Source organism: Tachypleus tridentatus, chromosome 13 (genome assembly GCF_004210375.1).
Source record: "Tachypleus tridentatus isolate NWPU-2018 chromosome 13, ASM421037v1, whole genome shotgun sequence".
Classification (NCBI taxonomy): Eukaryota; Metazoa; Arthropoda; class Merostomata; order Xiphosura; family Limulidae; genus Tachypleus; species Tachypleus tridentatus.
The window spans coordinates 237,660,512-237,681,437 of NC_134837.1; the positions used below are offsets into that span (position 1 = coordinate 237,660,512).

The 20,926-nt window shown below is 32.8% G+C and overlaps 1 protein-coding gene across 5 annotated transcripts in view; it reads left to right on the top strand.

Annotated features, from left to right (window-relative positions):
- The first annotated feature begins 725 nt into the window (after positions 1-725).
- LOC143236594 (uncharacterized) overlaps positions 726-20,926 on the top strand; it is a 62,228-nt gene continuing 42,027 nt past the window's right edge. Inside the window, exons 1-4 of one of the 5 annotated variants that reach the window (XM_076474892.1) lie at positions 726-1,500; positions 2,362-2,558; positions 13,091-13,188; positions 18,900-19,109. Coding sequence is in view for 3 of the 5 variants with exons in the window: in XM_076474889.1 (XP_076331004.1) it covers positions 951-967; positions 13,091-13,188; positions 18,900-19,109 (325 nt within the window). In the remaining 2 variants the exon portion in view is untranslated. Of the gene's footprint in view, positions 1,501-2,361; positions 2,559-11,113; positions 11,263-13,090; positions 13,189-18,899; positions 19,110-20,926 lie in introns of those variants that run through there. The other 4 variants (XM_076474893.1, XM_076474889.1, XM_076474891.1 and 1 more) reach the window with 4 other exon arrangements.

A 20,926-nucleotide genomic window follows, 5' to 3' on the forward strand; every position in this document is an offset into this window, starting at 1 on the left:
TAAAATGTCCCTAATGAGTGAATGAATTTCTTTTGTAGGGCGTGAGGAAACAGGTGTGCTTGGAGAAAACCCATTTTCATAGAACAGACGCCGAAAAATCTATCTGTCCTGTGCCCTAGCTATAAATATAAAACAGCAATTAGGGAAAATATGACATGGCAAAACCTTCAAAACTTCGAGACTTGCGAGTTATTGGCTAATGAGGTTTTCAACAGTGTTTTTAAAAACAGTGAAACGATAAAATATGTACTCTTCTTTCTTTATTTAGTAAAAGTGGTGCGGCATGGTTAGGTGGGTTAAGGCGTTTGAGTCGTAGTCTGCGAGTCGCGGGTTAGAATCCCGGTTGCACCAAACATGCTCGCTCTTTCAGCCTTAGGGGCGTTATAATGTAACAGTCAATCCCACTATTCGTTGGTAAAAGAATAGTCTAAGAGTTGGGGGTGGGTGATGATAACTAGCTGCCTTCCCTCTAGTCTTACACTGATAAATTAGGAACGGCCAGCGCAGATAGCCCCCGAGTAGCTTTGCGCGAAATTAAAAATCAAACAAGAAACAAAGCAAACTTTAGGAAAACCAAATTTAGAAGTGGGCAAGTGGCTCAAAATTGGGGAGTTACTCTGGAAATTATAGGCTAATTAGTTTTACTCCTCTAAAGAGAAAATTTCTACTCTAGTATCAGTTAATATAATAGAGATAAAAATAAATCAGTGGACACTTCCGGTTTTGACGTCATTTCTAAGTGCCATTTTGGATAGGAAACCGATGGTTTCTATGCGTTTTGAAAAAAAAAATCGTGCCTCTGATGTTATGCAAAACTACGTTCGCACTTATTTTTTGTGTCATGTTTTTCATAACTGTTAAAATAATGCTGTAACTGAGAGCTAATGATGAGAATATTTAAGAGTAATTTATGTGGATATTATTGGTGCTTATGAGAAAGTAGTGTATCAATGGATACTCTATGCATGTATGTATTGGCTTACGTTGTTGTATTATGGTTGTACTTATAAACAAGTTGAGATTCAGAATGCTCACTTTATACGCCCATGCACCGTTTCGCAATATCTTAGATCTTAGCAAAGAGAAATGGAATATCCTTTCACCAGCATAACTATATTATATTTGTTTCATCGGAAGATGAATAAAAATGTGAATACATACATCAGCCTTTTTTAGCTGATTGATAAACTATGTACATTTATAACTAATTAAATAAAATGCATATTTATATACATGTGAAGAAGAGAGACCCCAAAATCATCCTCATTGGTCATTTCAGATTTTTACTCGTAAATGTTTACTTTTAAGTTTCCCAAGAAATCATGAAAAAAGGAAAGGTGCACTTTTATTAAGAGAAGACATTAAAAGTTGGAATCTTAAATATTGGGACTTGGTTTACAGTGTCTACTCTAGAATTTACTCCTACATGACTCAGAGACATGGCATTGAACCACTAGTCTTCAACTTTCCTCAGCTTTTATGAAATGTAATGTATGTAAGGTAAGCATAAAGAAACTAAAGTTTACAAGTACAAACAAGTTGATTTTTATTGCTTAAGCATGTTAAGGTTTTTGTTCCTTTCCAACATTGATTACATCAACCTAAATTGGTGGCATTATGTGATTAGTATGGCATGTATTTTGAATATCCTAACTGGGATAAAATAAGTTTATCTATTGGAGAGTCTTTTAAATGGTTTAAAGTGAAGTAGTACATTCAGTAAGTACCAGTATATTTCAAAATAAGGTTATGAACTTTACATTTGTGTTATATGTTGCAAAAATATGGAAAATATCACACCCCTTCCACACTTTTAAGGTAAACATGATGAAGGTCAAGTTGCATGCCTATTCACAGAGCAACTTGTGATAAGCATAATATACTAACATTTTATGCAGTAACAGAAGGAACTGTATACATTCAACTCATGTTGTTTTAATAGTATGTGAAAAGTGTCCTGCTGGCACAGCAATAAATCTACGGATTTACAACACTAAAATCAGGGGTTCGATTCCCTCGATGGACACAGCAGATAGCCTGATGGGGCTATGCTATAAGAAAACACTACATGCAAGATGATCAGATTTATTAGTAAAACATGCTATTTCTCTTTTTTTTTGTACAGTGTAATATTTTGAACATCTGTATGCCTGTCACTGTATACTCAGTAAGTTAATTATTATATTCATTGTGTTTACATTTCTAAATCTTATGGCAAAAATCCTATATATGTTTGCTAGAAAAATATCCTAAGTTCATCCATTTCAATTACATAAATATACTAGAAGCAGTCTGCTATTATGAAATGAAAATGCATGTATGATAAACTGTATAATTATTTATCAATATACATATTTTCAGCTTCATATTTATACTGTTGAAAGTGAAGAAACTTTCAAGGCTAAATGGTCACAAGCAAAGAGTTGAATGGAAAATTCAGAACACCAGCTACAGAATGCTCTGAGAAGAGAGAAGAGATATAAATTGATTGACAAAAGATCTCAAAGAGAAGAATCCATCAGCAGAAAAGCTGTAAATGAAATTTGACAAATATTAAGGTATAGTATTACCATTAACTACATATTTACTTCATCTGACATTATTGTATCCTCCAGATAAATGTCAGGGGTTGCTACATGGTTTGTGAGAGGCCACATTCATGTAGATCATGTTGTGATTGAAGATGAATAATACTTAGATATTTATTGACTTCTTGATTTCTTTTGACAATTTTTTCAATCCACTTGTTTAAAGAAGTACTACCCCGTATACTGAATAACAGCAAAATTTTTCCCTGATATTGCATTTGTTTGGGCAGGAAGCATACAACTATGTAGGAACTAAGGTTACCTTGCCATCAGTAAATACCTAAGGAGGTTGGTACATTGCTTTCAGAAATATTTTAAAAAATTATTTATTTTCTATAAAACAATAAAAAGGCTGAGGAGTCTTTCACTTATGGCATCAGTCATAATATTTTCTTACTTAATTAACTGTCATTTGTTTATTCTTGAACAAATATTTAATTTTTAAGAAAAATTTAGATATAGTACTTTCTTATTATTGATAATATTGTAAACCTGATACATAGTTACATTGTTTAGGCTTTCTTTAAATATAAATAGTGCATAAACATAATTGTGAAAAAAAGTCCTGTGGAGGTTGGCTTATGGTACAGCCTAATTAATAAAACACCATTATTGTAGTGATGTAGGTATCTTAAGAAGGAAGTTCAGGAGCAAGTTTTCCTTTGATTCAAAAGTGTAATTTTTAGGAAATCACTAAATGTCTTCTTAAACTACTGAAGGTCTCCAATGCTATTAACAGATGGCAACTCTATGAATAATCTTGCAAACTTCAATAATGTCACTTATCCTTTTTTCTAAAAAAAAAAAAAAGATATAGCCATTCTTTCCATAGAATTATCCTAGTAGTACTCCTTTGAATTCTTTCCAATAAGTCAGTATTCTTTCTTAAATACAACTGTATGCAGTATTATAGCCAAATTTGTGATCTGTATAATTACTTACTTTGTTTAAAATAAATATCTATAAATACACCCAAACATTCTGTTTGGTTTATTGCTGGTAACAAAGCTGTGATTCAATGGCTTGAGTAACCATGATGGGATTAGTTTCTTCAGCCACTAATAACAAGGGTCCAATTTGACTAAACTTCATTAATAACAACCTTAACTTCCTCTCATCCAACCACTCTACAATCCAATTTATTAGTCACCTCTATCTAATAATGTAATTTTCTTAGCCCACCTGTTGTATTTCTTCTTAACAAAAGATTTTTGAAAATTTAAGTGCAGAAAGTTCACATCTTTTCCATCATTTGGGTAAGAAATAACCTCATTGAAATAATAAAAAAAGTTAAGACAAGATTTCCTTTATGTCAATACATGTTGACTTTCATTTATATTGTGCCACAAAATGATTTCACAACTTTTTGTCAGATTTATAATATTCTGCTAGTGTGTTACCTGTAATAAGTGCAGAGGAATCTTCAGCATAAAACATAAGAATTATCAATAGTAACCACACTGTAAATAATTCTCTACAACAACAACATTCCACATTATATACTCTATAAGTCATGTCTTTACGTACATCCAATAGTCTTAACTGGATTTTATCTATTCTATAACACTCATTTTCTCTATTTCTATACTATTTCAATTTATTTCTGTACACTTTATTTTCATTTTTGACTATTATATTTATCCTTTTCTTACTTTGATGAGCTTGATTCACTGCTTTCAATTGCTGCATGTCCATCATTTTCTCATATCAGATTTTTAATTACAAAGAAACTTTTACTTTTTTTTTTCCAGTATGTTATACTTTTAAACCTTATAGCTTGAACTAATTTCTGTTATGCCTGAGAGTGCTATTATAATGGATGGTTCCATTACTTAATCTTCATATTTTCCACCTCTTGATATTTTGGTCATTGATGATGTTAATATTAACAGCTTTTTGACAATGGTCATCCCATTCTACACATCTTACTTCTCATTCTTTACCTTCAGATGTGATTTCTTTGGAGTCTTTTATTTTGTTCTAGAGCATTATGAATTTGTATCATTTTGAAACTTTCTTCTTCATGGTAGATATTATTTATAAAACATTGTCATTCTCATTATTCTTTTCTTCAGTATTAAAGATTTTACTTTGCAGTCTTTCTTAACTGCAGTTCTCATAGATTTAGTTTATATTACAATATGACTGTACATTTGACACCATTCTTGCTTTATTATAAGATACTTTTCTCCCCCCTCCCAGTTTTTCAGCTAAACTTTGAAGTGCTTTTTTCCATACGTCATTTATCTTTGCAAGATATCTATCTGTGTGATACTTCTTTCAGGAGAACTGTGCCTGCAGGAGCTGATTAAGATTTTAGCATTTCAACTTAATTTTGGACCCTAACAAGTAGCTAATAAAGATGTAAGTAATATGGATTTTTTTCAACTTTCTTAGAGGGTTCCCCTCAAAGTAGGTTCCTATATATGGTGAGGGTACCTTCCATAGAAGGTTCTGTACTATAAATTTACCTCCTCTGTGATCTGAACATCCACCCGCATGTTTGCTATGCATAGCAACCCTTGATGGGGAGGAGAGGATTCTGGTGGTTGAGGAGTACAACCCTAACACTCCACTTTAGCCTTTAATTCCCATAGATGGGCAGCCTTGGGGTATCCCCCCAGGGTCATTTGTCTGTCCACTTTGTCTAGGGTCAAACAAGTACCAGGTGTTGTGGACATTGTTTCTGATGCTGGTGTTTGGGTATAGTGCTCACAAAACCATGGTGTTGCTGCTATATCCTTGTTTGGCATTACAGTAGTCCCCTTGTGGGGAGTAGCTCTGTGGTGGGTGGGGAGAGTAGACATTAAAATATTTTTACTTTATTATAGATACCCACATTCATGAACAAAAATAAATAAATGAAATTAAAAAAAAAACTATCATTGGTAAACAGCCACGAACAGATGACTCTTCAACAATCATCATCACAGTCTATTTCTGTACCTATATTTCTCACTTTGCACTTATTATCTTTAGGGCAGATGTTTCCCTTTTTTATTCGAAAGAGATCAGAGGGGCTTGCTGGCACCCCCAAGTCAGTAAGAAAGTTATGCCCTGGAGACACTTTGGTGAAAACATCCTCACCACAACACGCTAAACACCTGAATTCAGAGAACATTGGGAATATACCCATGAAGGTTACTCCCCATGCTACACTGAATTTCTCAAGAGATGTATCATTGAGAGAGGCTTGAAGAATATTCCAGAGTTGGGTGTCCTCGCTGGTTTTTCTAGCCTAGGTGTGTCTGCAGTTCACTGAATCTCCACTCATAAAGATGGAATTGTGCTGCCTACTAATGTTTTTATTTTGATGTTTACATCAACACATTCATATGACACAGTTAGTTCTAACCCTGTTTTTGTCAATATTCAAATCCAACTGCCCCTTTCTCTTCATCATTTACTTCTGTCCAGTTTTTCTGTATACTAGACCATGCCGGTATTTGTGGGAATAATCTCATTTACACTGCAGCTAAGTCTGTTTGCTATGGTGCTATCAATGCCATGCCTATTCCATACATGGACTACAGCACTTTATTCAAGGCTTGGCTCCATGCCAGTTAACAGTTGGCTTAGAGTGAGCAATGTGATAACAAGCTTTTACAGATAAAACCTTCTATTGGACTTTAGCTATCTTGTTTCCTTAAGGATTGGAAGGAGGAAGTTGTCCTAACTCAGCTATGCATTGGTCACAGTTTTTTAGCACATAGTTTTCTTTTATCTGGGACTGATGCAACAATATGTGGTCTTTGTGACACTCTAGTCACAATAACCTATATTTTTCTGTTGTGTCATCATTATGATCATGAGCAATGGCACCATTGTAGATATGTTTTTGCCATGGGTTTATCCCTAATGTTGGCCAGTGTCAAGCACTGTCCACCTTACAATTTTTTTAAAATTTTTAAAGAACATTGATCTTTTTAATTCTGTTTAAGTTTCTATCCATTGTTGGGCTTCTGTTTTTGTTTCAACTTAATTTCCATTTACATTTTATAATACTTTTACTGTTATTTTATTATTTTACTGGTTGTTTAGTGCAGATAGTCTAGTTGCTTTGAGTTACAAAATGCCAAACAACAACTCAAACAAATTTATTTTTCTCATCTAGATTACTGAGGGGTTGCTTTGAGTCATTAAATCACATGATGGACTCTTCACTTTGGGAACCTTGAGTTTGGTAGATCTTCTGTGTGGCCCTAATATTTTCTCTCTATTTAATCAAGTTCTGAATTATAAAATTTCATACCTTTATCCAAAAAAAGTAAAAAGCATTCAAACTCATTTTTTCACATTTTTATTCTTACCATTGTGTATGCCAATACATCAGGTGATTTAAAATGTTATAGAGCTGTCTAAATTCATATTTTGCTGGAAACAGTTGATTTTCTAATGGAAGATATGTTGTCATTATGAAAGTTTTTTCATTAAGCCATTGATAGTGGTGCATATACAGAATCCTTTATTCATATCAATATTCATCTATCATTACTATCTTTTTGCCATTGAAGTAGGGAGGAATCATTTCACTGCCACTTTTTTTTGTGCTGTACGTTTTTTGCAGATTAGTCTAGTTTTTAATAGCCTGCTCAATTTACTCAAGTTTTGCACAGAAAATTGACTTTGTCCAGTTAGTGTCTTATTCACACAAAGCTGGCAACATTTTTTGAATGGATCATCAACCTATCATAATTGGAATTTAATACCAAAACACTTTGAGACATCTGAGGTTTTGAATTAACACATATGCTTAAACCATCTATGGTGTTGCAAACCTTGCAGTTCTATGCACCTACTGCTAAAAAGCGTTTTTTCTGCTTTGGGGATTACAATTTTATTTCATGTTGTTACTACCTTGGAGATGTGCTTACATGTGATATCTTCAATGGAACTCTGCTTCTGAATAGCATCTTCCTTTAGACTTGCTGCCATGTAGCATTCCTGTTTTTTTCCATCAATTTTGTGTTTTGGTTGAACTAGATACATGAAGCAGGATCTCCTTTTCTTCTTTGTCTTTTAGACAGTCTCTTCATGTGTGTCTTTCTTTTGGTTGATATACTGAGGAATGAGATTGCTCTAGTTCTTTGATCCTTCTGGAAACATTAATAGGTTAGAACTTTGGACTGTTTATTGTACTTGTCTTGAGTTTCTCCCCTTTCTTCACCACAATTCTGTGTTAGTTCATACAGACAGTTCTGCAGAAATCACCAATTAGGGCAGTATTTTTTCATGTATCTTGGCTTTTCTATAATTTTCTATTTTCTTTATTTCATTCTCAACTTATTCCTTCAGTTTTGAACTTGTCACATTTCTTCTAGGATGAACATTTTGATAGGCTCTTTTTTTCTTGTTTATTAGCTTCTACCCATTAAGTGCTCCTTCTACTGCTTGATTTTTCAGTTGCTCTGTATGATGCTGGTCATCAAATGATTGACACCATTGCTACATCTTTCAATCTTCTCCCCTCCACTGTACTTCAGTTTCAGATTTATACTCTCTAACAATAAGGGCCTTGTGAAAAACTTGGAAGTTTTGTTACCACCATTGGAAAAACTTTCAAAGCACCCTCAAAAAGATTTTTTTTTTCACAACATTGTTCAATATCTTAAGACTTCTTAGCTGGTTGTTGATCAGTTCTTTATCTAAAAGTCCAGATTCTCTTCTTGTGTATCCCAAATGTTAGCTGTTCTTTCCAATCATCTTTACAGGATATCTTTCAATCTCATTGGACTACCTTATGAGTTACTGCATTAAATATGTTGTTGTTCTTTTTTTGTTTTTATCTCCAACTTGTCAATAGATTGCTTTTATTCTTCTGTATTGTTTCATGGTGTATCAGTTTTTGCTATAGCTATCTACAGAGCTGTCTTATCTTCCATCTTCAAATGCCATGAAAGCCATCAATCTCTTTTTATCTTCAATGATAAAAAGTCTTTAGCTTTTTATCTCTTCACTCTTTAACAACCCCAAGTTCCTTAATATTGCCATTTATGGGACTTGAGTTCAGTTGTACATTTTTTCCCCTTGTTTTTGAACTGTTAAGAATTTCTTTGCTTTATCATCTGTACCTTTTTTGTTGACTTCAGGCAAAAGATGCTTTGATATTTATATCCATATTTAACATTCCTACTTAAATTTTTGACTTTGAGAGAAAAAAATCAACTTTTTCTCTGCTATTACATAAAATGTATCCATTCTGATCTCCTAATTCTTGTTCATAAATGTTGTATGTCCAGTCAGTGCTTATCATTGTTTTTTTGTTCATACGAAGTCTTCTGGAAGGGCAACAAACTAGTTTGTATAATTGGTTCTTGATGTTTACTTGATGTTTCTGAACACCTTAAAAGTAAGGTTATGTCTCACAATATTTTTCATCTTGCAATGTTTTCAGAGTCACAGTTGCAATATTCATTTGAGCCTATCCTACAGACATCAGCATGTAGACAAGTTCAAATCCATTCTTGAACTTTTATTTGCATCACATTGGTGTTGGTATTTTTCTGTATTACCTGCTTAATTTTAATTTAAGTTCCACACCTGTGGTTTGTATGGAAACACTGGTACTGCTTAACATCCCCATTTTGTAACAGGAAGGCATGTTTTAAAGAGAGGTGATATTCTGTTACCAAAATAAAAAATAATGTGTTTTTTTGTCAGGACTCTTGCATGTTACAGTTCTCCTTGATAAATTCCACCCTTTGTGTGGGTATTCCAACAAAAGATGTTAGTCTAAAAATCATCAGAGGATGCCAGCTGGAAGCTGATGATGACATGAGAGGATACCTTTCCCACATTACTATGCATTTTCTTGTGTAGCATTTGAAATGTCAGGATAAGACACCCCATTTCCATATTATTTGACATAACTGTAACCAGGATGAGAAACACTGTACATTTTTTTTTAATTTTTCAAGCTTTATTTGGTGTTCCAGTTGCTCTGTCTGAGAGTTACCAAACCCATCTGCAAATCTGTGTGAACATTTTAGATTTCTGGATACCCAGTGATTTGGTAAGCCTTTTTTGATGAGGCTCAAAGAGTCATTGAGCCCAGGAGCATGTCCATTCATTATTTATTAGTAGTCTTCTCCAGTGAGAATCTTCCACCACAGGTACAGGACATTACACTGTGCTTTTATCCTGTATACCTGTGATGGAAGATTCTTAGTGGAGGAGACTACTAATAAATAATGAATGGACATGTTCCTGGGGTCAGTGACTCTTTGAGCCTCATTACACTATGCTTTTATTCTGTATACCTGTTATGCTTCCACTTTTGACCATACCTGAGAATATACAGAGCCTCACACATTTGTGTGTTATTTAAAAACTAGCATTATTATATACCCTGCTGAAAAGAAGGCTTTTTCTCTGAGTGTCTTTATTTTGTCCTTATGAGAATAGTTTACTCTAATTATTTCTCATAAATTCAGTCCATTGAATTTTATACTGGTTCTGAATTCACATCAGTTTCTGCTTAATCATTTCTTTTATTTGAAATGGTCTTGATTGTTATCTTTCAACTTTTAACGAACCAGTTATCTTTATGATGCTATCTGTCCCTCCTCCATCTAGGTGGGGATATTCTTGCTCTTAGTATTTAAGGTAAATCTACCTGATTTTTATTATATATTTTGAGAATTAAAATTAATTTTTAACAGGTACTTACTTTTAAAACATTCACACTCACATCCCAGTGAATAGAAGATGTATCATTATGACTGCAAGCAAAACTGTCTTGCATACAACAAGAAATCTCCTCAACCATGTGTATTAAGTTTGGAAGGTGTGATGGTGGAAAATTCTGACTAATGTATTGCATTCTCTGTATTACTTCAAGGACACTGAGAGCTTAAAGCCATATAATTGTTAGCATTTATTTCAAAAGTACCTATTTGAAATTCATTTTAATTCTACAGATGTGAAATATGAGACATTTACATCATATGATTTATGTGGAAGTAAAAATGTTAATATTTTTATAGATTTAACAAATACATGTTTGAGTTCACAAAATCTACATTGATAATTACTAAAACAAAAGAACTCATGTTTGTAGTACTGTTATTTTATGGTTGTTTTTTAGTATATGATGCTCAGTATTTTTGCTTTAAATGGTATATTTTAAAGTCTTTTTAAATGGTGGATGTTTTGTTGCATCAGATAGGTTCTTTATCTGCAATTAATTATATCCACCATTTTAAAAAAATGATTTATTGCTTGTTTCAGTCCAATCAAGGCATACTAATTAGTAGTAGTGTGTTCACAAGAACTGGTTTAACCCATTTGCACATCAACAGTCACTTTTAATGACAGGTTTCTTTTTAAAAAGTAAGATAATAAATTAACTTTATAATCTTCATTTGAAATTATAATTGTTATCTTGGAATATTTTAGAACTTCTCTTGATATTTAAATTATTGTAATTTGTTTTTCTGTGTTTATAGTTATTAATTTTTGCTGAGAGTTTATACATATTTGTATCAGAGTACTAGTGTGAGTTCAACTGTATCTACATAATACTTATCTGAAGCACGTGACAATAATTGTTATCTTGTTCTGTTGGATTTTTCTTGTGTACGCCCCTTTATCTTAAGTAATTCATGCACTTTGGGAGTTTCATTTAGTCAGTGAGACCTGATTTTCTTTCACTCTTGCTTATGGATTTTTCAAGGTAAGATTTAAAATTGTATGAAGCAGAACAATTAATTAATAATTTCTGTAACTAGTTTTTATTTCTTAATGAAGAAATTTTCATTTGTATTATATAATTTTATATATTGTTATTTAAAAGTTGGTTATGTGGAAATTTAATTTCTTAACTAAATGTCATACTTTTATAAATAAGGTATTGTACACCCAGGCATAAACTTGTTTTTATGTTATACAAGTACCAAGTTTGTACACACATTTCAACATTTACCAATTGCACCTTAAACTTAAAAACAAAACAAAATGCATTAACTATTACCCAAAGTTTTCCATCCTGTTTGACGTTAAAAGTCATATTGCACATTATTTATCTTAATGGTGTATAGTTTTGAAATGTGAGAATATATGTATGTATGTGTGTGTATATATGGTGGAGGCAATGGATAGAGAAGAGTAACTGTGGGAAATAACAACAGGACTTGAAAAGAAACTGAAGCTTTTTTTTCAGATGATGTAATGGTTGATCAGTACTTTCAGGAAGTTAAAAACAACACTTGTAGAGGCAATAGTAGTGGATTTAATTACAATGAGCAGGCTCTAATAAGCAACATATTTTAGTGTGTGCAGATAAGGAACTAGGGAATGGAAGGACAACAAAAGGGGACAGATAGGAATGAAAAACGTGAGGTTATTCTTATAGGTGATTATTTAGTGTTGGACTGGATAGGGTGATTTGTAGGGTAAATAGGGAGAAAAGAATTGGATTGTGTTGTTCAAGGGGCAACGATGGAGGATATAACTAACAGAGCAAATGATATAGTAAAGGGAACTAACAATGATGCATTCTTTTTTGTACATATGAATTAATGATGTAAGAAAGGGTTGGTCAGAGGAGCTAATTAAGTACAAGACATTGATAAAGACAATCAAAGTAAAAAGGCCATAATATCTTAATTCTGTCAGAGATACTGTCAAGATTTAATTGTTGGAATGAAATTGTAAGTAGGTCTTTAAAAATGAATACTAGGCTTCATTCACATAAATATATGTACAGTATATTTTATAAGACAAGATATTTTCTAATTTACAGTTTTCACTGTCTTTAAAACCTATTTAAGTTATTTTACAACTTTAAAAGTATGTAAACAAAAATAAAGGTTTTAATATAATGCTGTATTTTCAACTCAGATGTTTAAAGTAACACTGCCTGAAAAGATTTACATAGCTTAGAAATTTTAATTGTAGTTGCAAGATAAAGATTTTAAAATGTGTAACAATGCCGTAAAGCTTTAAATACCAAAAAGATGTTTGAGAACTATGTGATTTAAGGAATTTATTAGGAGTACAAAGCCAATTCATGTTACATATTATATGATAGATATCCCATCTACTTATACTCATGAACAGAAAAAGGCTACCAAGACTTTGGACATGTTTTGTTACAAAAGTACCCATTTTTATATTATTTTGTTTCAGTTACATTGAGCAGGATTGATTTGTCTTGAGGAAATTAGAATGCCTGTGTTTAACATTATATATTCATTGTCTGCAATTACTATATTGTGTGTACATTGCTCTAATATTTCATAAAACTTGAATCACAAAAGTAGCATATCAAAGTGTATATTAATATAGAGCAGCAAGTTAATCAACTTAATTGTAATAAACATGTTTGTCCCCTCCACTTTGATTAAAGAGATAAAAGTTGTATAAAACACTTTTAAGGAGTCTGTGTTTGATGATGTATATATATTAGAGGGATTGCATTTTAATATTATATCTAACATTATGAACATTATATGGATTTTAAATAATGTTCAAAACACGTATCCTGCATTGTTTCTTTGAAGGAATCTGGTGTATTGTATCTTGGTGCTGGCTTGCTTTATAACTGCAGCACTTTCAGAAAGGAATGTTCAAGTGTGCACAGAAGAAACAGAAAGCTATGGTAAGTTAATGACTTTTTCCAGATATAAATGTGTAGGTTATGTACATGTGTTTATTAAGTTTTATTTAGCTGTTTTTGAGAGGGGGAATATCTATATTATTCCATCTAAAACATTTTTTGAAAATTTGTGCACACACACAATAAGGAAATTATTTAAAACAGGCTTTTTCCCCTATTTTTTTTATTTAAACAGTTATTTCACAGAAAAGCATATTCATAGAAATTAAGTATGCTAGGTTTTGTTTTGCACATATACCATACTTTGAAAATCCCAAGTTTTGTGGCTGCTGAATTTGAAACAGAAATCTAATCGTACAGTAATGAAGCTTTCTGCTTAAGTTTTCTTAAAAGTTACTTACGAGTTTTCCAAGTGCATTACACTACAGGCATGCAATATCTAGGAAATTTGCCAGATCCCAATATCAAGAGAGTTTACCTTGAATAACAAAAAACAAATGGCCAAGAGTTCAAGTGTAGTTAATGTGAGAACAAAGAAACCAAACTGAGGTTATAATTCACAATATCAGTGAGATCTGATACTTGATTAAATTTGGGTGCTCTTCCTTGTCAATAGGCAGATGAACATCAGCTGTTATAATAACTTAAACATTTTAGGCATATTTTCTGAGGTCTCTATCATCAGCATGCTTAGTCTCTAGATTCAAAGTATATTGTACAGAAAAATACTGTGCTTGAATTAGATAAATATATCTTCTACCTAAGTAAAATCTATCAATACCTTGTGTGCCAGCTAGCCCATATTTTCTTATTGTACTTCTGGGTTGGGCATGATATCTTGGGTTTGTTACCTTTTGTCAATTTCCCCTGTTTCCTAAGATTTTTCCTTCTCCTCTATATTTTGTGACCTGATGTCTGATTATTTTGTTTTCCCCTCTTTCACAGACAGTAGTTTCTATGCTGACCAACTTTGTGCTAGAGCCAGCATCCTTTAATCTTCATATGTGGTAAATGCACAAGCTTCAGCTTACATTAAGTCAGAATTTCCTTTTATTTATTGTTAAACATTGGAATCACTGATTCATATGTGAGGTTCTGATTCTTCTGCTACTCTTTGTTTTTTCCCTTCCCAGTTGTCTCATTTTTGACTTACTCTGACAACTCTCCTTTGCTATCTTTCATCTATTCATCTCCTACTTTCTGAAACTGCCCTCTATTCCCCTGAGGGTTTCTCTGTAGATATGCATTCTCTTCTTAAATCCACGTTGCCACATTTGTTTTCTTCAACTATGTAACTCCAAACATGATTTTTTTGCTGTTGAAATCTCTTTGACAGGGATTCTCTTTTCTCACATGCATTCACATCTGTGTGACCTCCTTTGACTGCTTTTCTGTACCAGTCTGTTTATGGAGATATCCCTGATTCGTTAGACTCAAGTGGAGGTAGAACACTGGCATTTCTCTGTTTCTTTTCTTGTTTTTCAGCCTTCAGCCTCTTTTCCTCTTCCTGTGTTTTGGGTTCTAGTCATATCAGTTCTCTTCATCACCTTCTGAAATATCAGTGTCACTGGTAACCACCTCTTAGGTTCCAACTTATTGATGATATAATTTGTTCAGTTTGCTCATTTGTGGCTTTTTTTTTTTTTTAGCATGTTGGGTTCTTTGGGTGTAAGTAGATAGTCTTCTTAATTTTTCTTCTATTCCTCCATTATCTTCAGTTCCCTTTTCTTTCCCACCTTCTCAATATCCCCTTTTTTGCTGATATCTTTTCAAAACTATTTTGTATCTCCTGCAGAAGGATGCTATTGAACAAGAGTTTTCACTTTTTTAAGGTTTTATTTCCACCTGTTCATTTTGTTTTTGAATATTTAATCTCCTTTTCTGGGCCCAGTCTCAACACATTTGACTTATTGCTTGTCACATCACACATGCTATGAAACATGTCACAGCTTGTAGTGGTCTTTACTTCTCAGGTATTCTAGTGGGTATGCTTCAAAATGGATCATCATTTTGTCATAATTTCTGTGTTCTTCTTGATCTCAGTATTGCTTTTTCCCAAAAACATCTGCAGCATTAGAGGGAAATAGAATGTCCAGTCTTATTTCCCTACCATATTTTACTCATCTTTACTCTGTCAGATCCCAGTTGCCTTCTTTGTTCTGTGTGTGGCTCCATTTTGTGGTTCCCATTCCCTATTTTTGTCCTTTGGAATTCCTTCACAATCTGAGATCTCTCTCCCGTTACCCTTACTGGTTGGCTCTGTCAATGCATTAAAATCTGGCTAATGATTCTTTGGCTTGAAGATTCACATTGCATCTTTCAAGTTTCCTCTCTCTCTATCCATCATCTCACTCTTTTTCTGTCTTCTCACTTCTGTTGTCCATTATAGGAGATCATGCAGACAGGCACCTGAACTGCACCTCACATGTTTGTAAAGCATTATTTGCACCATTGGGCCATCTGTTCCTCACATGGATATTATTTGCTGCCTGTCTCCATCCTCTGTGTCACATGCAAGCTCTGAATATGTAGGTTCTACTGTTTTACCTTTACAGTAACTGTTTTTTTTGGGGTTTTTTTCACAACCCTGATTCTGCTATGTAGCAAGTGTAGTCTCTCTAGGTATCTTTAAATCCTACACCATGAGACCTTTACAGTCTCTAACACTTACTGATGGTATGGGGTGTTCCATAAAATTGCTCAATAGATTCATGCAGTAACTTGATTCATAAATAATGTATGTTTGGGACCATACCAACTTATTGTGTGTTTGTGTTTTCTTATAGCAAAGCCACATTGGGCTATCTGCTGAGCCCACCGAGGGGAATCTAACCCTTGATTTTAGCATTGCCAACTTATTGACTGCCATGAGTGAGATAGTTTGGAGATTGTTGCCTATTCCTCTGGTCCTAATTGAATAAACTGGGACCAGTCTGCTCTTTCAGATGTAGTTATTGTGGTCACCTATTTCACAACCAAAGGGTGTTGCATTTCTCCAAACTTATTTACCACATGTTTTTGTCCCCTTCTTCTAGTGGAGTATGGAAGTCCTTTGTGTTTACCAGTTTCTAGTTTCTGGACCATGGAGCATTCCTTCTGAGTGTTACCATTTCCACTGACTTGAGAATATGGTGATGGTAGTCCATTGATGCAGTTGGTGAGAACTCTCCTTCTTCTGTGAACAAGAAGTTGCATACCTAATGGAACTTGGTTTTGAACTAGAGTTCACCCACTAAATTTCATCTAGTGCACCCTAGCTATTCTACCCTATTTGGTGTTTTCATTACTGATTGGACTTGTATGTTTTTTGCCCAGATTAGCAACACATATCTTTACAATGAACTAATAGTATACCCTGATACAGAGGTGGTGCAGTTTCCTATGGGTGTGATCCTATATATTATATCCATTTCCATGGGTTCTCTTTAGATGCCTTTTGAAGAGTACTCATCTCTGTAGCTTTTGCACTGGTTCCTCCACCATTTCATTGTTGGTTTCTAGCTATCATGCAGAGATAAGGTATCTTATCAAATCTAAAGATTTTCCAACACAGAAAATGTATTTTCAGTAGATCCTTACCTCCTCTTGCACTTCCTTCCTGTCTTTTTCATTTCCAGTGTGCCTTTATTTTTTACTAGTCTCAAAGTGATGTGTGTGATCTCCAGAATCGAGAAAGTTTAGCTATGCTAGCAGGATGTGTTACACTCCTATTGGTGAAGTGTTATCACATGCTCATTTATATGCTACAACACAGCTATAACATGTGAAGTTAGGTGGTAGTCTCAAAGCTAGTGTAGAATAAAAACTTGTGCATATGAAGGGCAGTACAGGTCAAGGATATTATGTGAGAGAGGTAAGTATCTATAGAAAATATAGTTTCATTGTTGGAAAATCTTAACTTCAAATACATTAAATATCACCAGATGTATTGTATATCCCTTACATAGATGCTTTAGGAGTATTCAGTATATTTGTTTTTGAACTTTGCACAAAGCTACACAAGGGCTATCTGCACTAGCCATTCCTAATTTAATAGTATTAGACTAGAGAGAAGGCAGCTAGTCATTGCCACCCACCACCAACACTTGGGCTATTCTTTTACCAACAAGTAGTGGGATTGACCATCACTTTATAACACTCTCACGGCTGAAAGAGCAAGCATATTTTGTGTGACAGGGACTCGAATCTGCAATCCTCGGATTACGAGTTGAGTGCGTTAACCACCTGTCCATGTCGGTATGTTTCATTGTATAGTAATTATAATAGCATGCTACTGTCTATAATGCTCAATAATTATTCTTTAAACTAGTGGTCAGTTATATTCTTCCATTTTTCAGTCTCTTCTTGAGCCATTATTCCTCTATTAATCTGTCCCTTTTGTTATTGTTATACATTTTACCATGTCTATATGTTGAGGATGATGTCGATATAATGTGTTACGAAACTAAGAATATCTTATAAACTCACTGAACAATAAATTTAAACAGTGTTCACCATCTTAGTTTGTAATGACTGTAATATCAAGAAAGTTTTTTCTTATAATAAAATTAACTTTTTTCAAAACTGAATTAATGAACAAGTGATGAAATTCATTGTGATTGAAAACTATTAAATGAATACACTCTTCAAAAAGAATGTAACTTGGCATTTTAATATTTTATTATATGTATTTATGTTACTTGCATTGATTACATCATATATATTATATAAATATGTATTGGAAGTATTATTTTTTATGTAGTGGCATATGTTGGCCTTGTGGTAGATTTTGAAACTGGCTATCCATGTTCCAATCTGTATAACTTTATAAAACATTTCTTATATTATAAGTTGTGAAAGCATCATTATTTTAACATAACTGCTTAAAATAGGAACAAAAACACATTTTATGTATTCATAGAAGAATTAATTATCTAAAAATTGGAGAAAATAACACAGGTTTCATGTTGAATTTTGTTTATTGTAATAAAATAAAAATATTGAAATATGCAAAGTTATATAACATATATATACTAGAAGTGTTAAGGTATTAGCTATTCCTCTCAAAAAGTCCCACAAACTGCAGTTTGGAAAATCTTTTACAATGAGAAAATATATTGCATTTTCTCACCCAAGGAAATATTGTGAAATGTCACCTAATAAAATAGAAAATCTAAAATTTGCATATTATTAAAATATGTATTATTAGCTATGATTTTATGCTAATTGGTATAACATAAACATAATGTACTTTCATTAAAATTTCAATGTAAGCCATTAAAACCCTGTAACATGCATTGTAAAGGATAACCAGGGGAGAGGGTTAAACAGTTTTAAGTAATTTGTTATCCTATAAAATGTAAGAAATATTTGTTATTTTTACTATTATAGTTAGTTTTATTAATTTTAGAAAATATGGCTGTTAGGAGAAGTTGTCCAACAACCATAAGAATGAATGTCCATCTTATCATGGATGGTAAGGTACTTCTGAATGACTCTGCCTTCTCTTTTGTTAGTAGTTCAAAATTAGAAACAGCAGCAAATACTCTTAGAAGCTTTTCCATGAATATAAACACTGTGTGAATGACAAATATAAGCATATATACATATAAGCTTCATGTATATTATGAAGAAATTATTTAAATAGTATAAAAACTTCACTATTTAAGCATATGTGTGTTGTATCATGATGATGAACCTTGAATTTTGTAAATATGTTGATTTAATAACCTAATTATTGGAGGTTTTTATTCAATAAATCCTCTGTCATAAAGGCCCAATTCCACCTGTGGTGCCAGAATCCTTTGAAGTAAAAGCTGAAGTGGTAGATCATATAATCAACAGTGGCGTGTGGGTTGAGGAGTATTTTGACAGACCAAATCTGAGAGTCAAGCTAAAGACCACTTTCAGAGGAACTGAGTCACACTTTATTTATGACTACAGCACTGAGCAAGTTGTAACATACAATATTTTTCACCCTGGAAGTAAGTGTTTGTTTCTTTTGTCTTTATAAATAAATATATCAGAGATGCTTGTCGTACACTGTATTCATGGTTAATTTTATAATAATTAGATGTAGGTATTTAGTGGTAAAATGATTTACAATATGAGCTTATGAAAACCTGTAAACGTGACTTACAGATCATTATTTGTACTCACCTGAACCACATTATGTATGTATTCTTCTTTTTTATATTAAATATACTAAAAACAGGAATTTGTGAAAGGGAGAAAGTTACAGTAAACAAAACCTATAAAAAACTTTCACGAGAATGGCACACATTGTAAGTTGGTGATAGTCATGTGATACTTACTAATATATCAGTAAGTATTCTCTAGAAAAAACTCAATAAAGCTGTTTTGGCTCAAATAATTTTGTGATACGAGTAGTTAAGATTGGAAAGTTGTTTGTTTTGGAAAAAAAATAGGTAAAAGTCCAGTAACAAGACTATACTGTTTTGGACAGTTAGCCTATTGAAACATATATTTTCATGTTATAACCACTTTTATTCTTGAAAATTAACGAGTTTTGGCTCCAAAGGTTTAGGCCATTGCTGTAGCTGACATTTTTTTCCTGTATTTTACTGCATATTCTGAGGGGGTGGACTGTCAAAAAAATATATCTGAAACTAGGTTATAATGTGTTCAATGAGTTACTAATCACATGACTATCACCAACTTACAATGTGTGCCATTCTCGTGAAAGTTTTTTTATAAAAATTAAACCAGTTGATGAAACAGTTTTAAATTTGTCTTGCACAATCCTAAGACAGCATAGTTTTAGAAATATAAGGCATTTTGATTTTTTTTATTGTTCATAATAAAATTATCATTATTTAATGTAGTTATATGCACTTGGAATCAGAATTGTTCAAAGGCAATGTGATTTTTATTTTGAGTATACAAATGCTGTTTATTATCTTATAGTTTTCAAATTTCATTTGAATAATATCTAGGACATTCTAAATGAATATCAAATGTTTTTTATTTGTTTTTTTAAGCAAGTGTTTATATTTTATTTTCCATTTTTTTCTATTGTATTGTTAACTCTAGATATCATAAATGTACAGTATTATGAAATGATTAAATTTTAAGAAATGGAAGTACATACATACCTTTTAAGTAGTTATAGATTGTCTTGTAATCTTATTTTTTCTCATATGCATATTTTCACATCTTTATCTTTTCACTTATAGTTTATTTTTAATTTTCCTTTCCAATTTGTCTTTTATGTGTGATAAGGTATGCCAGTCTTTTCCTGCCAGGGGGTCACACACTCAGCTGCAGTTATGGTTGCATTCAATTGTGAATAGTCCAACCCTTTCTTCCACCCTCCTATTCTTCTTCCTTGTGCTTTCCCTCATTCAAACACTGTGTGTGGAGTTCTTTGGATAGCTTCATACTGGCTGGTTTAGTCATGGTTTCCTCCATTGAACCTTTACTTTCTCTACTTCTGTCACATTTCCTACTCCTTAAATTTCATTCTCTCTCAAATGTGATGGTAATGTCATTCCCTTTTCATAAGTGAGTTTTGTCTAGTCTCTTGCAAAACTTTCTGGGCTATCTTAATGTGACATCTTCCTTATTTTTCATTGTGTTTGTTTTCACTCCCTTCTTGTTTATCTCTGCAATGGGATTTCTTCTCTTCCTGATTATCTGTCTCACATCTCTGAGTTTTTTACATGGCTTTTTGACCAAGACTTATGATTGTTTACCATTTCTGATTATAGAGCATCACTAAATAAATTTTTGAGGTTTCCTATTATTGTCTTCTCCTCACCTGTCATTTCTGTGCTCTTTT